Source organism: Microcaecilia unicolor, chromosome 3, assembly GCF_901765095.1.
Source record: "Microcaecilia unicolor chromosome 3, aMicUni1.1, whole genome shotgun sequence".
NCBI lineage: Eukaryota > Metazoa > Chordata > Amphibia > Gymnophiona > Siphonopidae > Microcaecilia > Microcaecilia unicolor.
This window is the reverse complement of record NC_044033.1, coordinates 170583615-170602330: the sequence shown is the minus strand read 5'-3', so window position 1 is coordinate 170602330 and position 18716 is coordinate 170583615. Positions and strand designations below refer to the sequence as shown.

Below are 18716 nucleotides of genomic sequence, written 5' to 3'. Positions count from 1 at the left end.
AGTAAGCTGTGGGTTCACTTGGAGCAAACTCTGATTGGCTCTCGCCTGTTGAAGCATTTGATTTGGCTCCCTAGAAAGTTTTGTAACTTACCCTTAAGACCTGTGTTCTACCATAGCCGCTACATTTTCTTATTGGGATTCCCTTTTTGTTACTTCTCGGGGGTTATTGTCGCAGCATACCCTTCTTGTGGGAAACCCTTTGTTTCCTCCTGGAGTCTGGAGTGTTGTTTTTACTCATTGGGCTCAGGGGGCTGGTTAATTGGGGGCAGTTTTTTGATGACACTGAATTTCTTTCCTTTGTTTCTCTTTTGGAGGAATAACAGCTCTCGCCTTCTGACAATTATGCTTATGTGCAGATGAAGCATTTTTTCACTTGCCCAGTGGTTCCCAAGCCTGGTCCTGGAGGCACCCCAGCCAGTCAAGTTCTCAGGATATGCACAATGAATATTCAAGAGAGAGATTTGCAGGCAGTATGGAAATTTCTCTCATGAATATTCATTGTGGATATCCTGAAAACCTGACTGGCTGGGATGCCTCCAGGTGCAGGTTTGGGAACCACTGGACTAGCCCTTCCATTAGATCTTTTATTGTGAGGGAGAACTCCTACTTGGAGGATCTCTGCAAGGATTCTACTAGTACATGAGGGCTTATTACTTGTTTGTATGGTTATTTCTGTAAACAGCTTCCACATTATCAGCAATATACTGTTAATTGGGAAAGGAATTAGGGATTTCTATTTCTGCAGATGATTGAACTGTTATGGAGAAGGATTTGCTGAAGTCTTCTTCGACGGTTCCAATCAAGGAGAATGCAATAAAAGTTTTCCATCGACGGTACCTGAAACCAGCTTGGCTGTGCCATGTTTCCTGGCAATTCCCCATGCTGCTGGAAGGGCTGTGCTCTCGTGGGAACTATGGGTCATATATGGTAGTCTTGCCCTAAGGCCACTGCATACTGGCGAGCTGTGCAGGTGCGACTGCAGTGCTGGCTTGATCGTCCTGTGCAATGGCACCCAGCAGTGTCTTTGCTGGGTAAGAAATCACAGGGGTTCATGCTTTATCAATCCTGGTTGGTTTGCCAGGCTGCCAATGCTGTGCAACTGAACTTGGCATGCCACTGGAAGCAATGTGCAGTTCCTTTTTCAATACTGTGAATTATTTATTTATTTTTATTTATTGTTTGCATTTGTATCCCACATTTTCCCACCTCTTTGCGGGCTCAGTGTGGCTTACAATAAGATAAGAATAATGAAAATACATTTGTTACAACTTGGTTATGGGTTATATTGTACAAATTATGCGAGATAATCGAATTATCATTAGGAATATCACAATGGAACGTCAACATGAAGCTTACGGGCAGTGTTAAGACATAAAGGCATATGGTGTACATATTTCTGTGAGTAAGTGTATGAGTAGTGTTGAATTATAGGGGATGGGATTACTAAGCTCTGGTACATTTGTGATATGGAACATTTAGTGGCCAAGAAATGATAGACTCCTGCTAAGTGGGAGCAGGTTTGGACTCCATTTTTGACTGTTACTTGACATTGAAGGTGTTTGTTTGGGCTGTTGGGCCTGTATTCCCTGGGATGGGATGGTTGGGGTTTTCTTGTTCTAAATAGTAAATCACACTACATTATGGAAGTTTGTTCATTGGGCACTTTTCTTTCTTTTGGAATCTCTTGGCACTGTGCTATTTCTACATGTCTCTAGTTCTGTTTCGTTAGTGTTTGTATTTCTTTTTTGTTGCTGGATGCATTTTTCTGTGTTGTGAGTTTCAATAAACAACTTCTACAAATTAAAAAAAAATGAGAGTGGTTATTAAACTAGGTGATAGGGGACAGCCAACAAGTTCCTCTTGGCTAGGAGTAAGATATCTTCAAAGAATAATCAATGTACAATGGAGAAGTTAGAATATCCCAATAGAGAAGTGATAAATGCAGAAACAGCCCAGATGCATTTAAATAAGTAGCAGAGATTTAAGCTACTCATTTTAGCTGCTAGGCAGGCTGTGAATACAATTAAGAACATGCTTTGAATTCTTTATACAAGGTACAAAATAATATTGAAATTATAGGACACATTAACTTGATAGAGGGATGGCATTTTGCATTAAGGATGGCACAGAATTAAACAGGATGAAAGTCCTGCAAGAAGCAAAATGTAATCTCTATAGACAGAATTTCCATTTGTAATGGGGAGGGGGGAGTATAGTGGTAGAATACACTCTGTTCTACCAGGACAGGATGTAGTAATAGACAATGAAATGCTAAGAGAACTTAGGAAAATTAAAATTCAGTAACACAATAATAGGCGATTCCATTTACCACAAAAATCACAATAGGGATAATCTGTCCAATAATCAGAAAGTCATCTTAGCTAAGCCGTAGAAGCTGTGTGAAAAAAATTCGACAACTCTATCAGTCCTTAAGGCCCATAGTATAAAAATAGACTGAAGCATACACATCTCTGGTCATAAAAAAATTCCAACTTAATCAACAAATTCTAATAACTCGGGCAGAATGGGGATTATGGAAGCTTGTTGAACTTTTGGAAAATCTACTCTGGGAAAACCCTCAGGAGAGTGCTTTTTATGTATTAACTTTTCAAGTTTTTGCAGTGTGTAAGCTCCTGAGTGAATCATTTAATATAAAAACATAATATACTTTTTGAAGAATATTATAACTTGTTGATAAAGGTGGAGGTTTTTTTTATGACTGGCGATGTGTATACTTCAATCCATTTTCATGCTATGGGTGCTAAGGACTGATAACGTTTTTTCCTGAGGTCTTTTTTTCTCCACTATTAATCTTGTCAATTTTTTCACAACTTTGAGTGCAGATTTCACACAGGGTCTTCTAATGCTTAGTTGAGAGCTGGTATTTGGTGATTTTCAGATTCCATTTATCCATTTACCCTCATATTTGTAAAGTGGTCCTGGATCTAATTATTAGCATCCTGGACTACTGTAATGCACTATATACTAGCTTCTCATTAAGACACGATAAGGTTTGAAATTCTTCAGAACAAGGCTGTGCCCTTTGGTTTTGGTCATAGGAGAAGGAAAAGAGAAAGTCCTTCATTAGATCTAGGAAGCTCCTGGGCAAATTTCAAAATTTCAGTTTTGATATTTGGAGGGTAATCCTATAACGATGTACCTATTTTTAGGTGCTAAAAACGTGCCTATCTTATAAAGAAAAGAAGGCACCAAATTGTTGTTATAGGGTACTAGTGTAACAGGCCAAACACATGTTTATATTTTATCCATGAGCACTTATATCAGGCATACAGTTGATGTAAATAGTTGCACCTAGATTGTAAAAGATGTGCATATATGATTAGTATTTTATAATCTGTTCATCTGTGTGCCCTGCCTGGGTTCTGTCCATGTGAACAGCATCCTGCAAAAGTACATATCATTGAATACTGACACATACTTACAGAACAACATGCAGCCAGAAACAACTCATTTACGCACAGATGTGTATACTAGCCAATCCACCTCAAAAACGTTAAAATGGCATACTCTTAAGAGATCTTTTCTAAAATACCTGCAGAAGTGTACATGTATTAGCCAACATGTACAGCAGGACCAGCCATTTTACAAAGATAAATGCTGAAAAAATGAATGGCATGGATCAGGCATCTTCCTCATGGAAATGTTGACACTTACACATGGAAGCGGTGATTTCACAACTTCCACATGTAAATAGTGACCCTTTCATGTGCAGCTCTCTCATTTTACAAGTCTATACATGGAAGTGGTGATTTCACAACTTCTACGTGTAAGCAGTGACTCTTTCATGTGCAGCTGTCCCATTTTACAAGTCTATACATGGAAGCGGTGATTTCACAACTTCCACGTGTAAATAACGACCCTTTCATGAGCAGCTGTCTCATTTTATAAGTCTATACATGGAAGCGGTGATTTCACAACTTCCACGTGTAAATAACGACCCTTTCATGAGCAGCTGTCTCATTTTACAAGTCTATATATGGAAGTGGTGATTTCGCAAATTCCATGTGTAAGCAGCGATCCTTTCATGTGCAGCTGTCCCATTTTTCAAGTCTATACATGGAAGCGGTGATGTCACAACTTCCACGTATAAGTAGTGAACCTTTCATGTGCAGCTATCCCATTTACATGGAAGCGGTGATTTCACAACTTCCACGTGTAGCACCCTTTCATGTGAGCTGTCTCATTTTACAAGTCTATATATGGAAGTGCAGCCAATTAAGTAGTGAGGCCACATTTATTTCATTTTGGAGGTGCACATACTACATGGGATTAAGAGTAATGACTCCCTTAATCCCTTGAGTAAAGCCCTGGCCAAAACAAGCACTTTTTGAAAACCCATGCATGCCTTTGAGCAGGTTTAAATCCAGACATGGAAATTTTCTCCTATATACATATGTTTTCTTTGTAAATAAATTGGGACTACAGGTGTAGAATTTGGTTCTACCCAAGCCACTCCCATATGAAATCTCTACGTGGTATGGATTTCTATCTGTAAATAGCAGCTTTCTGAAATGCAATATCCCTATGTAAATTCCACAATTTACATGAGGATATATAATGGCCTAAGCATTTTTATACTTGGTGCACAATTCAACTAAAATGTGTATTGAAAAGTATAGTCAAAGCAGAATAGCTAGGTTTAAAAAGGCTTTACACAAGTTCCTGGAGGAAAAGTCCATAGACCATTGATAACCTTGCCAATTTTGGGAAAAAGCCCCCATGTTATCCTTTTTAAAAACAACAGCGAGCAATCTAGGCCTCTATTTCAAAAGCATTTCTATGTGTAAATAGCAGCATTTGACCAAATCACCCTAGTTCTGATGAAACTCCATTGGCTGCCGGTTAAATGGCACTCACAATATAAGATTCTGACACTACTTTATAGTGTCTGAAGAATGAGGCTCCTGTCAGTTTGGCTACTCTATTATGAATTTTATGTCCAAAAAGGTCCCTTCATTCTGAAAACAAGTTGTTACTTGATGTATCTACTGTGAAATATATACGATTAAAAGATCATAGATTGAGAAGGTTTTATGTGGAAGGAGTGAGGCTGTGGAATCGGCTCCCAGATCAAATTTGCCTATTGAAGAACTATGGTCAATTTAGAAAACAGATGAAGGCATTCCTTTTTAGGGAAGCCTTTGCTATCGATCTGGAGGCTTAGGGATATTTGCTATCTGTGATTTTTGTTTGTTTTGCTGGAAGAGAAAGTGTTATTGATATGATTTTATTGTTTATGTGAAAATTGTAAACTGCCTAGAAAGTATCATAGTGCGGTATAGAAACTGTGTAATAAATAAATAGGTGCGAATCACATATCTGTAAAAATAGTGATTTTTAAAAGCCACTTTTTACAAACAGAAATTCATACCATGCAGAGATTTCAAAAGTGTGGTTCAGGTGGGGCTAAAATCTACGTGTGTATTTCCTATTTTACACATTTATGGGGAAAATACACCGGTTCAGAGCCACAAAGCAGAATTTTAAAAAGTGATAATTTTCGCCAGAACTTTATACAAGGGATTCAGCGAGTCATTCTCTTAATCCACCACTGCTTAATTCCGCCCACAAAATTAAACTCAAAACTGTGGCCTTGCTTCTTAATTGGCAGCACTTAGATGTGTAGGTTGTGAAAATGGGCCGCCATACATGGGTGTGGCACTGCTTATATGTGGAAGCTGCAAAATCAAAACTTCTATGTGGAAGCTGCTGGATATCTGCCATTTAGCTTATCCACATGCATGTTTATACTACTACTACTAATCACTTCTATAACGCTACAAGGCATACGCAGCGCTGTACATCATACATAAAAAGACAGTCCTGCTCAAAGAGCTCACAATCTAAGTAGGACAGATAAACAGACAGAACAACTAAGAGGTAAGGGAATTAAAGAGGAGGGGATAAAAGGGTACAGAGTAGTGGTTAGGAGTCAAAAGCAGCGTTAAAGAGGTGGGCTTTTAGCCTGGATTTGAGAATGGCCAAGGACGGGGCTAGACGTATAAGGTCGGGATGTCTATTCCAGGCGTGAGGTGCAGCGAGATAAAAGGAACGGAGTCTTGAATTAGCAGTAGAGGAGAAGGGGACAGACAAGAGAGATTTATCCACAGAACGGAGTACCCAAGGGGGGGGGGGGTGTAGGGAGAGATAAGAGTGGAGAGGTACTTGGGAACGGTAGAGTGAATGCATTTCTAAAATGGAAGCAGCAAACACAAAGAACAGGAGCCCTCACAAACACAAATCCCACTATATGTACTGCAAATTCATATGCACTCTTGTGGGTATTTTAGGAAAGGTCTGTATCTGACTTGGACCATCTGAACGCCTGTAAAATGGATCTATTAATCTCTGGGATCATGCAAAGCACTCATGACATGGATTGGCCGCTATTAGGAACAGGATATTGGTCTCAGGTGATCTGTAGTCTGACCCTGTATGGCATTTCCTATATTCTTAACTCGTGCCCAATACTAATCCGGTGCTACAGCTGGGCTACTGGGTTAGACCAATTCTTTTCTATGCAATTTTATGTTTTTTGGACAACAAAACTGAGCAGAATAGAGACTGTTAAATATTATTTGGAATAACTTACAGCATAATGCTTTCTGTAATCTACGAATCTTCATGGCTGTACGGTAGGCAGAGAAACGTACGTTGTTCAAATCAGCTGAATACAGAAGAAAACAGGAAAATTAAATAAGGAACTTAGATACATATATTTCTCTATACATATATTATACTTGTCATCTACTACTAAAAAAAAAAGGTGGTTAAAATCCACAGCCCCTTCCTTTCCCCTCCCTTCTATAGCTGTGCAAACATACTACTGTATAATGCATTTCATTGCCGATGTAGCTGGATATGTCTGGAAAGACTGTCTGAAGTATGCTGAAAACAAGCTGTAAGATAACATATATTATTCTATACTTTTTATAGTTCTGGCATAGTTATTTCTAGTCCAGAGTGCTAGCAGCTGTATATGTCCTGAACACAATATGTCCTCAGCTATAATATAGAAAAGCATTAGTACCATAGCAATGTTATTTGAAGGTTCTAATTGTGTGCTTATCAGATATTTCATTAGTATTATGCTTGTCAGGTTCTCAGGTTCAGAGCCCGCGGGGCCGGGCTCTGGAGCAAACGTGAGCCCTTGGGCTGCTGACAAGGAGTGACAGCAGCAGGCAAAACCCACCAATCAACGCTGGGCAAACACCCCGGCACCGGCAGGGACTGCAGGCACCGCCCAGCAAGCCAGAACACACGGACTGGAATCCCCCGGACTGGAGGACACTGGACTGGAACACTGGACTGGAATTCCCCAGACTGGAACACTGGACTGGAGCACACTGGACTGGTCCGAACAGCTTCACCTGCACTTAGCTACTAAGCCCCCCAGGAATTGAGCTCCTGGGTTCGAGTAGCCGGCAGGACTTACCGGATACCGGATGACACAGGGACCAGGACAGGAAACAGAAGAGACAGCAGTGCTCCAAGGAACTGGACTCACCAGGGCACTCCTAGGCCTACACTAACAAAAGGACTTCCTAAGCCCTATACTAAACAGGAGCTCCTAAGCCCGGCTCAAGAAAGGGACTTCCTAAGCTCTAAACTAACAGAGCAGGGAACTAAACACAAAGCTAACACAGGTGCTACTAAGCACCAAGCTACAAGCAGAGCTCTACACTAACAAGCTAAACACAAAACTAACAAGCTACCTAAGCACTGCTCTAGCAAGCTAGATACAACTAACAAGGAGATTCCTAAGCCCTACCCTAGCAAGAGAGACACAAAACTAACAAGGTGCTTCCTACAGCACCAAAACCCAAACAGCAAAGACTGCAATGCTCCCAAAAGCACAAACACCAGAAATACTTCTAAGAGCAAAATCTGTAGTGTTCCTAGCAACACCAAACCCTGAAGTACTTCTAACAGTAACAGAGCTTCCAAAGCCCTACACACAGCAATGCTTCCAAAACCAAGAGGGAAAAGCAGGGGAACCATAAGGGAAAAGCAGGAAAGCTAAACACACAGACACCAGTGCACACTGCACTAACACTAACCTGGACCTTAGCAAAAGCAAGCAGGGAAACTAGACACAAAGTCAAAAGTGCACACTGCACCACCCTACCTAAACACCACGGTTGCAAAAGCACTGAAGGAAACTACCGTGTTTCCCCGAATATAAGACACTGTCTTATATTAATTTTTGCGCCCAAAAAGGCGCTAGGTCTTATTTTCAGGGGAGGTCTTAGTATTTCGGGGAAACACGGTTGGCCCGCCCACCTTCCCTTCGTCGCTCCTGCAACTACCGGTAACCCCCCACCCGAGGTCGCCCCCCCCACCCGAGATGGCGCTCCCACCCAAAGTCGCCGGACCCCACCCCCTCCGTCGCTCCGAAACTAACCTGAACTTAAGCCTCCTTTCACTTTCCTTCCAGTTCGCAGGAGCAGCAGGGCAGGCCTTTCCTTCCTTCCATGCCCCACCACCGCCTGACGTTACGTCAGGCGAGGGCGGGACACGGAAGGAAGGCGTGGCCTGCCCTCCTGCTGCTGCTGCTGCTTGCTGCGAACTGGAAGGAAAGTGAAAGGAGACTTAAGTTCAGGTTAGTTTCGGAGAGACGGAGGGGGGTGGGGTCCGGCGACTTCGGGTGGGGCGCCATCTCAGGTGGGGGGGCGACCTCGGGTGGGTGGTTAGTTTCGGAGCGACGGAGGGGGGGCCGGCGATCTCAGGTGGGGGGGGGGGGGGGGCGCGACCCTACTTACCGGTAAAAGAAAAACTTTGCTAGGCCTTACTTTCGGGGGAGGCCTTATATTTTCCAAGGGCACCAAAAACCTCAGTAGGTCCTATTTTATGGGGAGGCCCTATTTTCGGGGAAACACGGTACACCACTTCCTTATCAAGGCCCTCCCTGATGATGTCACACTCCCTAGCCCCAGGCAACAGCACACTGACCCAGAGAGGCCCAACCCACACCAATGCAAAACCGTGAAGCACTTGAAGCCAGTACACCCAAAGAGAGGTAGAGCTAACTCAGTCCACTCACACAGCTGTGGTAAAGTGAAACAATTAGAGTCATGCTGCTGGAAGCTGCCAGCACAGAGAGAGAGAGAGCCAGCTGCTCAGAAAGGACAGACAAAAGAAACAGAAGCCAGGAAAAAGGTAAGTTTGAGAGGGGTTATGACCACAGGGGTTATGACCACAATCATAACAGCTGACATCATATTATATGTGTTGTTTGTATTTCAGTGTGGTTAAATGTATATATTTTTGATCCTGTTTCATGATAGTCCTATTATTAGGTTTCAATTTGCTGTTTTCAAGTTTACCTCATTCATTGTATTTATGTTTAGATTTGGTCATTTTACTATTGTTATGCTGTTAACAAAATTGTAAGTTTTATGTTAAACTGTACCTACTTGAGTAAATCCCTTCATAAAATAAATCCCAATAAATAAATGGTCATAAATAAGAGTAGGGGCTATATATGTTCATACTGAAAGAACAGTGAAACAAGATTATCTCTACATCACATATAAGACTCACCTTGTGTCAAAATTATTACATCTAAAAATAAAAGTAGTTGATAATAAGATATATAAATAATCCATCATGACTTCTACTTCCTATCAACCATTATTCTTTCCTTTAATGTTTTTAGTCTGATGCATTACACCAATGGCCTCTAATGTTTCTCATACCTCACACTAACACCATCTGCTTTTGTCTCTCCTAGAATGTAAACCGCACTGAAACCAGGAAAGGGGATATTAGTGGTATACAAGAATTGAATTGAATATATACTCTAATTTAGCATGTGGGAGGTAATTTTATAACAGGGTGCCTAAGTGAATGCCTGAAAAGATGCCCATTTAAGTCTATTTTATAAAGACAATATATGTACCTATCTGCTTCATAAAAAAGCACACAGAACCAGCCCCACTAGCACACAAAGTCACACACACAAACTTGCTCTGCACGGTGTGTAAATCTGAGTATGTTTTTGATATATTTTATAGCATATGCATGCACATTATAATTCTGTCTCTGTCCCACCCAATCTATGCTCCGGACTTGCATACATATGGTCTGCGAAAAGTATGTGTAATTTTCAGCGGGTATACTTTTTTGCATGTATCAATTCTACAATTATATCAGAGCCCTTTTCTGCATAAGAAATAGGCCTTACATGCAGAAAATGGTTTATAAAAGTTACCGCTAATTAGATACCACTGATCGAGTAGTTATTGCTAAGCAGATACTACTGATCGAGCCTTACAAAGAGCTAAGGGGCCACTCACTGGAAGGGGGCCACCTCTTGCTGCACCAAACACCCTGTTCCTATGCATAGGCACCTGGTTCTTTACTCTCTTATTTGGTGTCTCTCTTTCTCTCTCCCTTCCCTCTCACACTCTTGGGTCCAGCATCTCTCCCTGCACTACCCCTCCCTCATCCTCCAAACTTACAGCGGGTCACCAGCATTGGAAAGGCTGAAGACAGGCCTCTTCCAGCTGGCCCTGGAGCCTTACTTCTGCCCACAGGAGGCTGCATCAGAGGGGGTGGGGGACATGGCAGGGAGAAGGGAAAGATGCCATATCCACAGTGTGGAGGGGGGGGGGGGGAGAGATTCTGGACCTGCAATATGGGAGGAGGAGGGAGAGATGCCAGAACTGTGGGGGGATTTGAGGAGAAAGAGACTGGACTGGGGGTCGGAAGTTGGGTGAGACGGATAAAGATGTTGGATTGGGGGGAGGGGAATGGGGAGAAGAGGAAAGAGAGAGAAAGAGAGAGACTGGGGGAAGGAGAGATGCTGGACCAACAGAGCAAGGAAGGGATGGGGAGATAGAGAAATACTGGCCCCAGGGTGGGGGGGGGGTAGGAGTGGCAGGGGAGAGAGGGAAAGATGCTGGTCTGGAGGTGGGGGCACAGGAAGAAGGAAAGAGAGAGAAGAGAAGCTGGATGTGGGAAAGGACAGGGATACTTTGGTGATCTCTTTGGCGAGGAGGTAGTCCTTCACCTAAAGTATATTAAGTGCAGTCCACTGAATTCCAAAGTGATAATGTCAGGTGCCCACTGGATATGTTTAACGAAACATGTTTCTGGTTAGTAGGTAATGTCTCTTGAATATTAGAACACTTTATAGCACTTATTATGTTCTTATGTACTTACCTAGGGACTGGAAGAGTTCAGTCATTTTAGGATGGTCCCAACATGTGGTCTCTGTCTGATGACTGTGGGACAAGGAAATAGATAAGGATTTACAGAGTGTCAGCTGGTGCCAATAATCCCTCCTAAACTCTATGGCATTCTATGTGTAACTAGAATCATGAAGCTTACATTTCAGAAACTGTGCACCGTGTCATGTAATTGATTAGCATAAATGGCAAAGAATTCTTCTGCGTATTTCACTGCTTTATGAAAATGTAAGTTATGCATACAAATTTGATAATTTCTTTTAAAAAATATAGCGCGTGCATTTTAAAAATCATCTTTAAGTCCCCTTGTATCCAAGAACTAAGGGTCCTTTTACTAAAGTTTAGTGAACGCTTAGCGCATGCTAAATGCTGAGTGTCCTATTTTATAACCTTTGGGCCATGTGGCGCTTAGTGTACACAAACGTCTGTTAGTGCATGCTAAACTTTAGCAAAAGGGCCCCTAACTTTTCAAAATTCAAAAATGCTGGCACTGGGAGCTATGCAACAAACTTTAAAACTCAAGTTAAGGCTTTCCTGCACATGCTAAAAATAGCATGCAATTCCATCAGGCTGTAATGGGTGCATTAAAACATCCTTATGATATTGAGGTGCTACTAAACCAATGTAAATGAGCAAGCATGGTATGCATATAAAGGAGTGCCTGGCAGTTACAGGAATAAGATGACAAGGAAAGCCCAGTTCACATTCATCTGCTGTTCCTTGTCATCTCGGGCAATTCTCTTAACCTTTCATTATCTCGGGTACAAACTTAGATTGTGAGCCCTCCAGGGACAGAGAAATACCTTGTGTACCTGAGTAAAACTAACCTCGACTTACTACTGGAAAAGTGTGAACTGAATCAGTGGGAGCAAAATACCCCACATAAAACACTATGGGGTCCTTCTACAAAGGTGCTCTAGTGTTTTTAGCGTGTGCTAAACACTAGAGATGCCCATATATTCCACAGACACAGTATAATTGAAACTAAAATTGAAGACTGGATAATAAGAATAATGGCCAAAAATCCCTGTAGTCTACAAAAGAAACTGTGATGCACTTGTCCAGAGCTACTCCATACATCGCAGTTTCTTTTGTAGACTACGAGGATATTTGGCCACTCTCATCTTGGTTTTAACCTCCAATCATCCACTTTTGCAAGATTTAGAGGACCCCTGAAGAAGGCTTGCATGCCGAAACACGGTCTGTGTAGGGTCTGATTTCTTCAGTTGCATTGAGGTTTAACCAATTATGAATAAACGAATGTGATGGACTCCATTATTGGTCTACTGACATTTTTTTTATCGTCTTGAACATTTTTTCCTTTGATGACTTCCACTCTTGTTTTAGATTTTCTGTTCCTTGATCTCAGCCTGCTGCTATAACCATTAGGTAATGTAATATACAGATAATACATATTCCAAACATGTTTGGTATTTCAACAGTAAACTAATGGCCAGCAGATTTGAAGCCTGGTGGCTGTTTGGCAACCTACCAAAAAAGCGGATAGGCAAATCATTAGATGGTTGCCAGTAACCGAAGGATTTCTGTTATAGTACTGCTATTACTGTTCCTATGACCAACATGAAGATGCTGGACTGGGCAGCTATGGCTGACTGGGAGTCAAGTGTTAAAAGTGCTTGCGGATATTTCCAGAATACTTGAAATATATTCTGTTTAATATTTTGTATTATTTTGGTGGAACACCATAAAAGGAGCAAAAATCCCCTATGACAATTACAAACGAAAAAGAAGTAGGGGATGACCAATAAAAAAATAAATAATAAAAAGGAACCTAGGAGTCCATAATTGACAAACAAAGTTTATTATAGTGCAACACAGACCGTCGGGTCTGTATAAGAACAATTTCCCAAAACAGTGGAAGGTCAGAAGGATTATTTTGGTGTGCATTATTTTGATTTTTTGGAAAATAATACCCCGGCATGTATTCAATGTAATCAGTAAAAGAGGTACTGGGGGAGGCAGCTGGTAAACAATGAAGGGGTTCTTCTCTGCTGTATTCAAAAGTGCCTCTACTGTCCCTTTACTGCTGACATAGTTGTTGCCCCTCCCCCAATGTAAGGATTTTAACTTGCCCTACTACACCTTAGTCTCCTCAAATAGCTGAGTAACTGACCGTCTTTAGACCTCCCCAACACTACTTATTCTGGAGCCTCCTATGCAGGCTGGTACCAAAAGTTTTGATGAAATCCAAGTAAACCAGTGTATGACCTTGATCCAATTCTCTCATTATTCAATTGTAAACCAATGTGCTTTCCTCAATCTGTCCCCCCCTCCCTTGATTAAAACCATGCTGTCTCAAATCCTGAAACCTACTGGACTGTAACTATCTCACTTTCCATTCCTTCAGCAGCATCTCCATTAATATTCTTACAGCCAAGTGCAGACTACTGTGCCTCCAGTTTATCCCCTCTTTTATCAGCTTTATGAAGAGTGACATCAACCCTGCTACAGTCCTGTGGGACTATTCTCATTGCCAAGATTTGTTGCACATGCCCTTTTTAATACCTTCACCTATAAGCTGGAAACCAGAGGCCCTGATTATAACACTGAAATATTAAAAATATACCTTAGACTACCTGACCACTGACATTTAATTTCTCTCCATTTTAATCTGCTTTGCCTATATATGTGCTTCTCTTTTGCTGGCTGTGAATATTATATAGCCTTCCTACTACACACAAGTGGGAAAGTCGACAACTAAATCAGATTAATTGAAAAATTAATTATGTGGGAGTTTACACCAAACAAACCACATCTTTGCGCCTAAAATGAATCTAGTCAGCAAATTGAAACAGTGACAGAGCTGAAAACATCTGCATGTTCATATGAGAAGCCACAGTACTTTTAAAATATTCTTACCAGAGTATAAGAATTCAGAATGACCAAAACAATTCTCATTTTAAAAGACCCTTAATATGTTTATCTGAAATACTGATGTTATCAAACAATTGGTATAATCAATATTTCAGATAACATATTAAGGGTCTTTTAGAATGAGAATACACTTTTTTCAGCTAAGAAACTGAGATGACACTGATTTTTAAATAACACAAATTTGAACACATCGAGGGGCCTGGGTCTCCTTCTCCACATTACACTGCACTGACCACTTGGCAAATCCAGGGATCTGTTTGTTGCTCTAATAGGACTGGCTATAACATCTGAAGTTGACATAAAGACTGGTATATAATGCTTCTTTCACAGTTTTAGGGAGTGGGGGGGGGGGGGTCAGTGACCTCTGGGGGAGTAAGGGGGGTCATTCCTTTATTCCTGGTCATTTGGGGCACTTTTCATAGCTTAGTTGTTATTAAAATAGGTCTAGACCAAAACGTCTTAGTTTTAGTCCTGGACTTTTTTGTTTTGTTACATTATGGCTAAAAAACGCCCAAGTCTTAGGAACGCCCAAATCCAGCCCTTGACACGCCCCTGAAACACCCCCTTGAGATCTGGACGCATTGCAGACAAATTGCATAGGTAAGCGTCTGCAAAATGGGTTTCAAAAATACCAATTTGGACATTTTGGTGAGAAAAACGTCCAACTGCTGCCTTATGCCACTTTTTAGACTTTTTTCTATTTCGAAAATGAGCCCTATAATTAGTACACAGGTTCCACTGCATAACTTGGGACCTGCAGTTAAGTAAACGAGTTAGTGTGTTTTAGCACACAGTAACACAGTAAAACTAGTCCTAAATGTTTACATTAGACAGTATCACCGAAAGAAAAATTGAAAAACTGTCCTGAAATTAAAATAGCCGTTTACATAAAGTATTTCTGAACATATAGGAAATGGAATGCAGTATTCTTTGGGTCCAAAGTTGAACATTTTGCACAGTACACATCACTAACTTGAATTAACCCCCACTAAGACCTGGCACAAAATACATGACTGTTTGTAAAATGGCACTCATAAGACAAGGTGATCATTAATATAACTATAAGGTTGAATACTGTAAAGAAAATAGATTCCTGATGACTTTCCAAATTAATGCATTATAGCAAGCCATGATTTACCCTCATCACCAAAGGAAGGGTACGAATATGTTGTATACTCTGTATATTCTGCATCTATTGCTCTCACTACCTTAAAAGAAGGAGATCCCATCAGCAAGTTATTTTGCTGTTTCAAAATCCTCTATCTGATATTATATGTAGAAACATACCCGCCAAATATTTTTTAAAATCTGCATGCAGAAAGCCTTCTAGTAGCACAAAACAAAATGTTTATGACACATTCTCTGGTATCTGGTATACTACAAAGAGTACTTATTTGTAAGAGAATTTCCTTAAGTAGACTTACAAATGCACCAGTATGTGACCACCTACCACTAAAAGAATAGGGAAGAATGTTTCCAACCTGTAATAGATGCTTTCCATAGATAGCAAGACTTTTCAGGCACACAAGTAGGTGATGTTATCACATGGTGCTGGGACAGAACAGCAGTCTCAGAACTCAGAATTCATGTTATGAGCATGTGTGGCTCTTTCTGTGTGCAACAGTCTCCACAGCCTCCTCAATTAGTTCCAGAGCTCAAGAATGAATACAACTCTGTGCCGGGGCTGGTGGTTGGGCGGCGGGGATAGTGCTGGACAGACTTATACGGTCTGTGCCAGAGCCGGTGGTGGGAGGCAGGGATAGTGCTGGCCAGACTTATACGGTCTGTGCACTGAAGAGGACAATACAAATAAAAAAGTAGCACATATGAATTTATCTTCTTGGGCAGACTGGATGGACCGTGCAGGTCTTTTTCTGCCGTCATCTACTATGTTACTATGTAACTCTTGGGGAGGTAGGAGGAGGGACTGTGTCTGATTGACAGTGTTGTATAGTAACTAAGTAAATGTAACAAGTTACTGTACTTAAGTAAAAGTTGTGTTACTTTTACATGTAAAGAAGTACTGGAAAAATTTGTTATTGAGGGTACAGATAGTGATGATCCTTAAGAGGACCTCAGAGGTCTTAAAGGTGTATAAAGGGCTAACATTCTTTAAGTACTCTGGTCCATTTTGTCTGAGGTCATTGAAAATGAAACATAGTTTTAAATTTAGCCCAGTAAGGTATTGGTAGCCAGTGTAGCTTTTGCAGGAAGGGTGTGATGCGGTCACACCACTTGCAGCCTTCGTTATCAGTCATGCTGCAGCATTCTGAATTAGTTGGAGCTGATACGAACTCTTTTTGGTTTGGCCAGTGTACAGGGCATTACAGTAGTCTAGTAGTGATGTTATCATGGCATGGGCTACTGTGGTCAGACTCATCTTTTCAATCTTGATTTAGACATTCTGGCGAAAAAAAAATCCATCTGGTGTTTTGTGTCACTTTGAGATGTTTTCCTCTTTTGAAAATGAGTGCCATACTGTACTGGCTTGCAGGTAGCTTATATATTTAAGTACAGCAGGTAATTTTCTGGAGAGTCACAAAAAAATAAAGTGGGATTTGAACTTGGGCCTCTTGGTTTAAAGTCCACTGCACTAACCATTAGCTACTCCCAGGGCCGCTGAGGTGGGGGCAGAGGGGGCAAAATTCCCCAGGCCTGGGCCTCCAAGGGGGGGCCTGGACCTTGGGTCTCTCTCTCTCTCTCCTGCCAGGACCCAAATGATCACGACCCGAAAGGAGCAGGAGAGAGAAAATTCTGGTTCTGTGGCCAGGTCCCCCTTGGCGGCTGGGGAGGACCTGGAGGAGCAACTCCAGCACTGCTCTTCTGCCCAGCTGAGCAGTGGCTTTTCCTCTCAGGGTGCATGCAAAATTTTGAAACTGAGCATGCCCTGAGAGAAAAAGCAACCACAGGGGCAGGTAATCGGTAGAAGAGCCACGCTGGAGGAAGATCAGGGCCGTGCCAAGGGTCTCTGGTGCCCCCCTGCAGACTACCAGTTGGCGCCCCCCCCCCCCCCCGCACCTGCCTGGCTCCAAGGCAGCGATTCCCCTCTCTCCCCTGCCCTCCCATGTAGGAACTGCCCACCCTCTTCTCCCCCCCAAGATCCCGTTCCTTTTTTTTTTCTTTTAAATTTACCTTCCTCCGGCAGTGCAGCATCAGTGAAGGAGGCGGCGCTCCCAGTCCCGACGTCTCTAGCCTTCCCTTGTTCGCTGCTCACTGCCCCGCCTGACGTCAGAAGAAGGCGGGGCAGAGAGCAGCGAACAAGGGAAGGCTAGAGACGTCGGGACTGGGAGCGCCGCCTCCTTCACTGACGCTGCGCTGCCGGAGGAAGGTAAATTTAAAAGAAAAAAAAAAGGAACGGGATTTTGGGGGGGGGAGAAGAGGGTGGGCAGTTCCTACATGGGAGCGGGAGGGCAGGGTAAGCACGCAGCGGCGGCGCCCCCCAGAGGATAGCGCCCCCCCCCCGCGCTTACCCCGCTTACCGCATCGGCACGGCCCTGAGGAAGATGTCTTCTGCTGGCGGGGCCTCGGGATTCCCGCCAGTCAACAAGGTATGTCAGCATCAATCTGGGAGGGGGGCAGCGGCGGACCTGCCTTGGTTCAGTCTCTTGGCGGCCCTGGCTACTCCTCAGACTTCTTTCCTGTTTTGCTAAGTGTCAGACTTGTGAGTTCTTGTACCAAGTAGAGCGCTGCTGAGCCTGGAACTCGGACCAGGTTCCATTTGGCGGCCAAACAACCCCGGGTTTTACCTGCGTTGACCGCCGCTCCCCAGAGGTTGAGCACCTAGGTGCAGGCGCCCTGCAGGACTTGGTGAACGTAACAGCCAGACAGGGATCCAGGTACAGGCAAAGTCAATAGGCAGGCAGCAGGTCAAGAGAGTAATCCAGGTACAGGTAATGTTAGTAGGAAGGCAGCAGGCAAGAGAGTATTCCAGGTACAGGCAAAGTCAGTAGGCAGGCAGCAAGCAAGAGAGTAAAACAGGTACAGGCAAAGTCAGTAGGCAAGCAGCAGGAAAGAGAGTAATCTAGGCACAGGCAAATTCAGCAATGAGGGACAAAGTAGAGAAGAAGCACATTACTGAGCAAGTAACACCTACCAAGTAGAAGCCAAAGCATGGAGTCCAGGAAGAGCTCAGCTGATAAAGTGATGGCATCTGACATCAGCAGGGACCAGCAGGGAGAAGGAGAACAGCCATAGGACAAGAGCAGGGGAAGGAGGAACCAGAAGACCAACAGGAGAGAAGCAAGGGAAGCCAAGCAGAGAGAGAGAGCAGACTCAGGTGCGTGGAAGCAAAGCAATCAAGGAGCCTGGAAGCCAGGCAGACAGAAAGAGCAGACCCAGGTGCATGGATGGCTCAGGGCTGTGTCAGTCAAGTATGCGTGCCAATGGGACCCTGCGCAGCCCGAGGACACCGCTTGCGTTGAGGTACGGAACATTACACTAAGAATGCACGTAATACCCACAGCTGTCATAGAGACAAGTATCCCCTTCCGTCTTCTTAGGCTTGGACGTTTTTTTCCCCTTTCAGTATTCGCAGTTTGATGCCCCTCCCTAGCCCCGCCCAAAACACAACACACCCCTTTGCTATTTGGACATACTGCAGTGTTGGAC

The 18716-nt window shown here is 42.8% G+C and overlaps 1 protein-coding gene across 7 annotated transcripts in view; it reads right to left on the bottom strand.

Annotated features, from left to right (window-relative positions):
- The window catches only part of LOC115465822 (utrophin-like), a 1296369-nt gene that overhangs the window by 256659 nt on the left and 1020994 nt on the right, over positions 1-18716 (bottom strand). For all 7 annotated transcript variants that reach the window (XM_030196568.1, XM_030196575.1, XM_030196573.1 and 4 more), the window contains 2 exons: positions 11188-11249; positions 6614-6688 (listed from right to left, as the gene is read on the bottom strand). In XM_030196568.1, coding sequence (XP_030052428.1) covers positions 6614-6688; positions 11188-11249 — 137 coding nt within the window. The remainder of the gene's footprint in view (positions 1-6613; positions 6689-11187; positions 11250-18716) is intronic.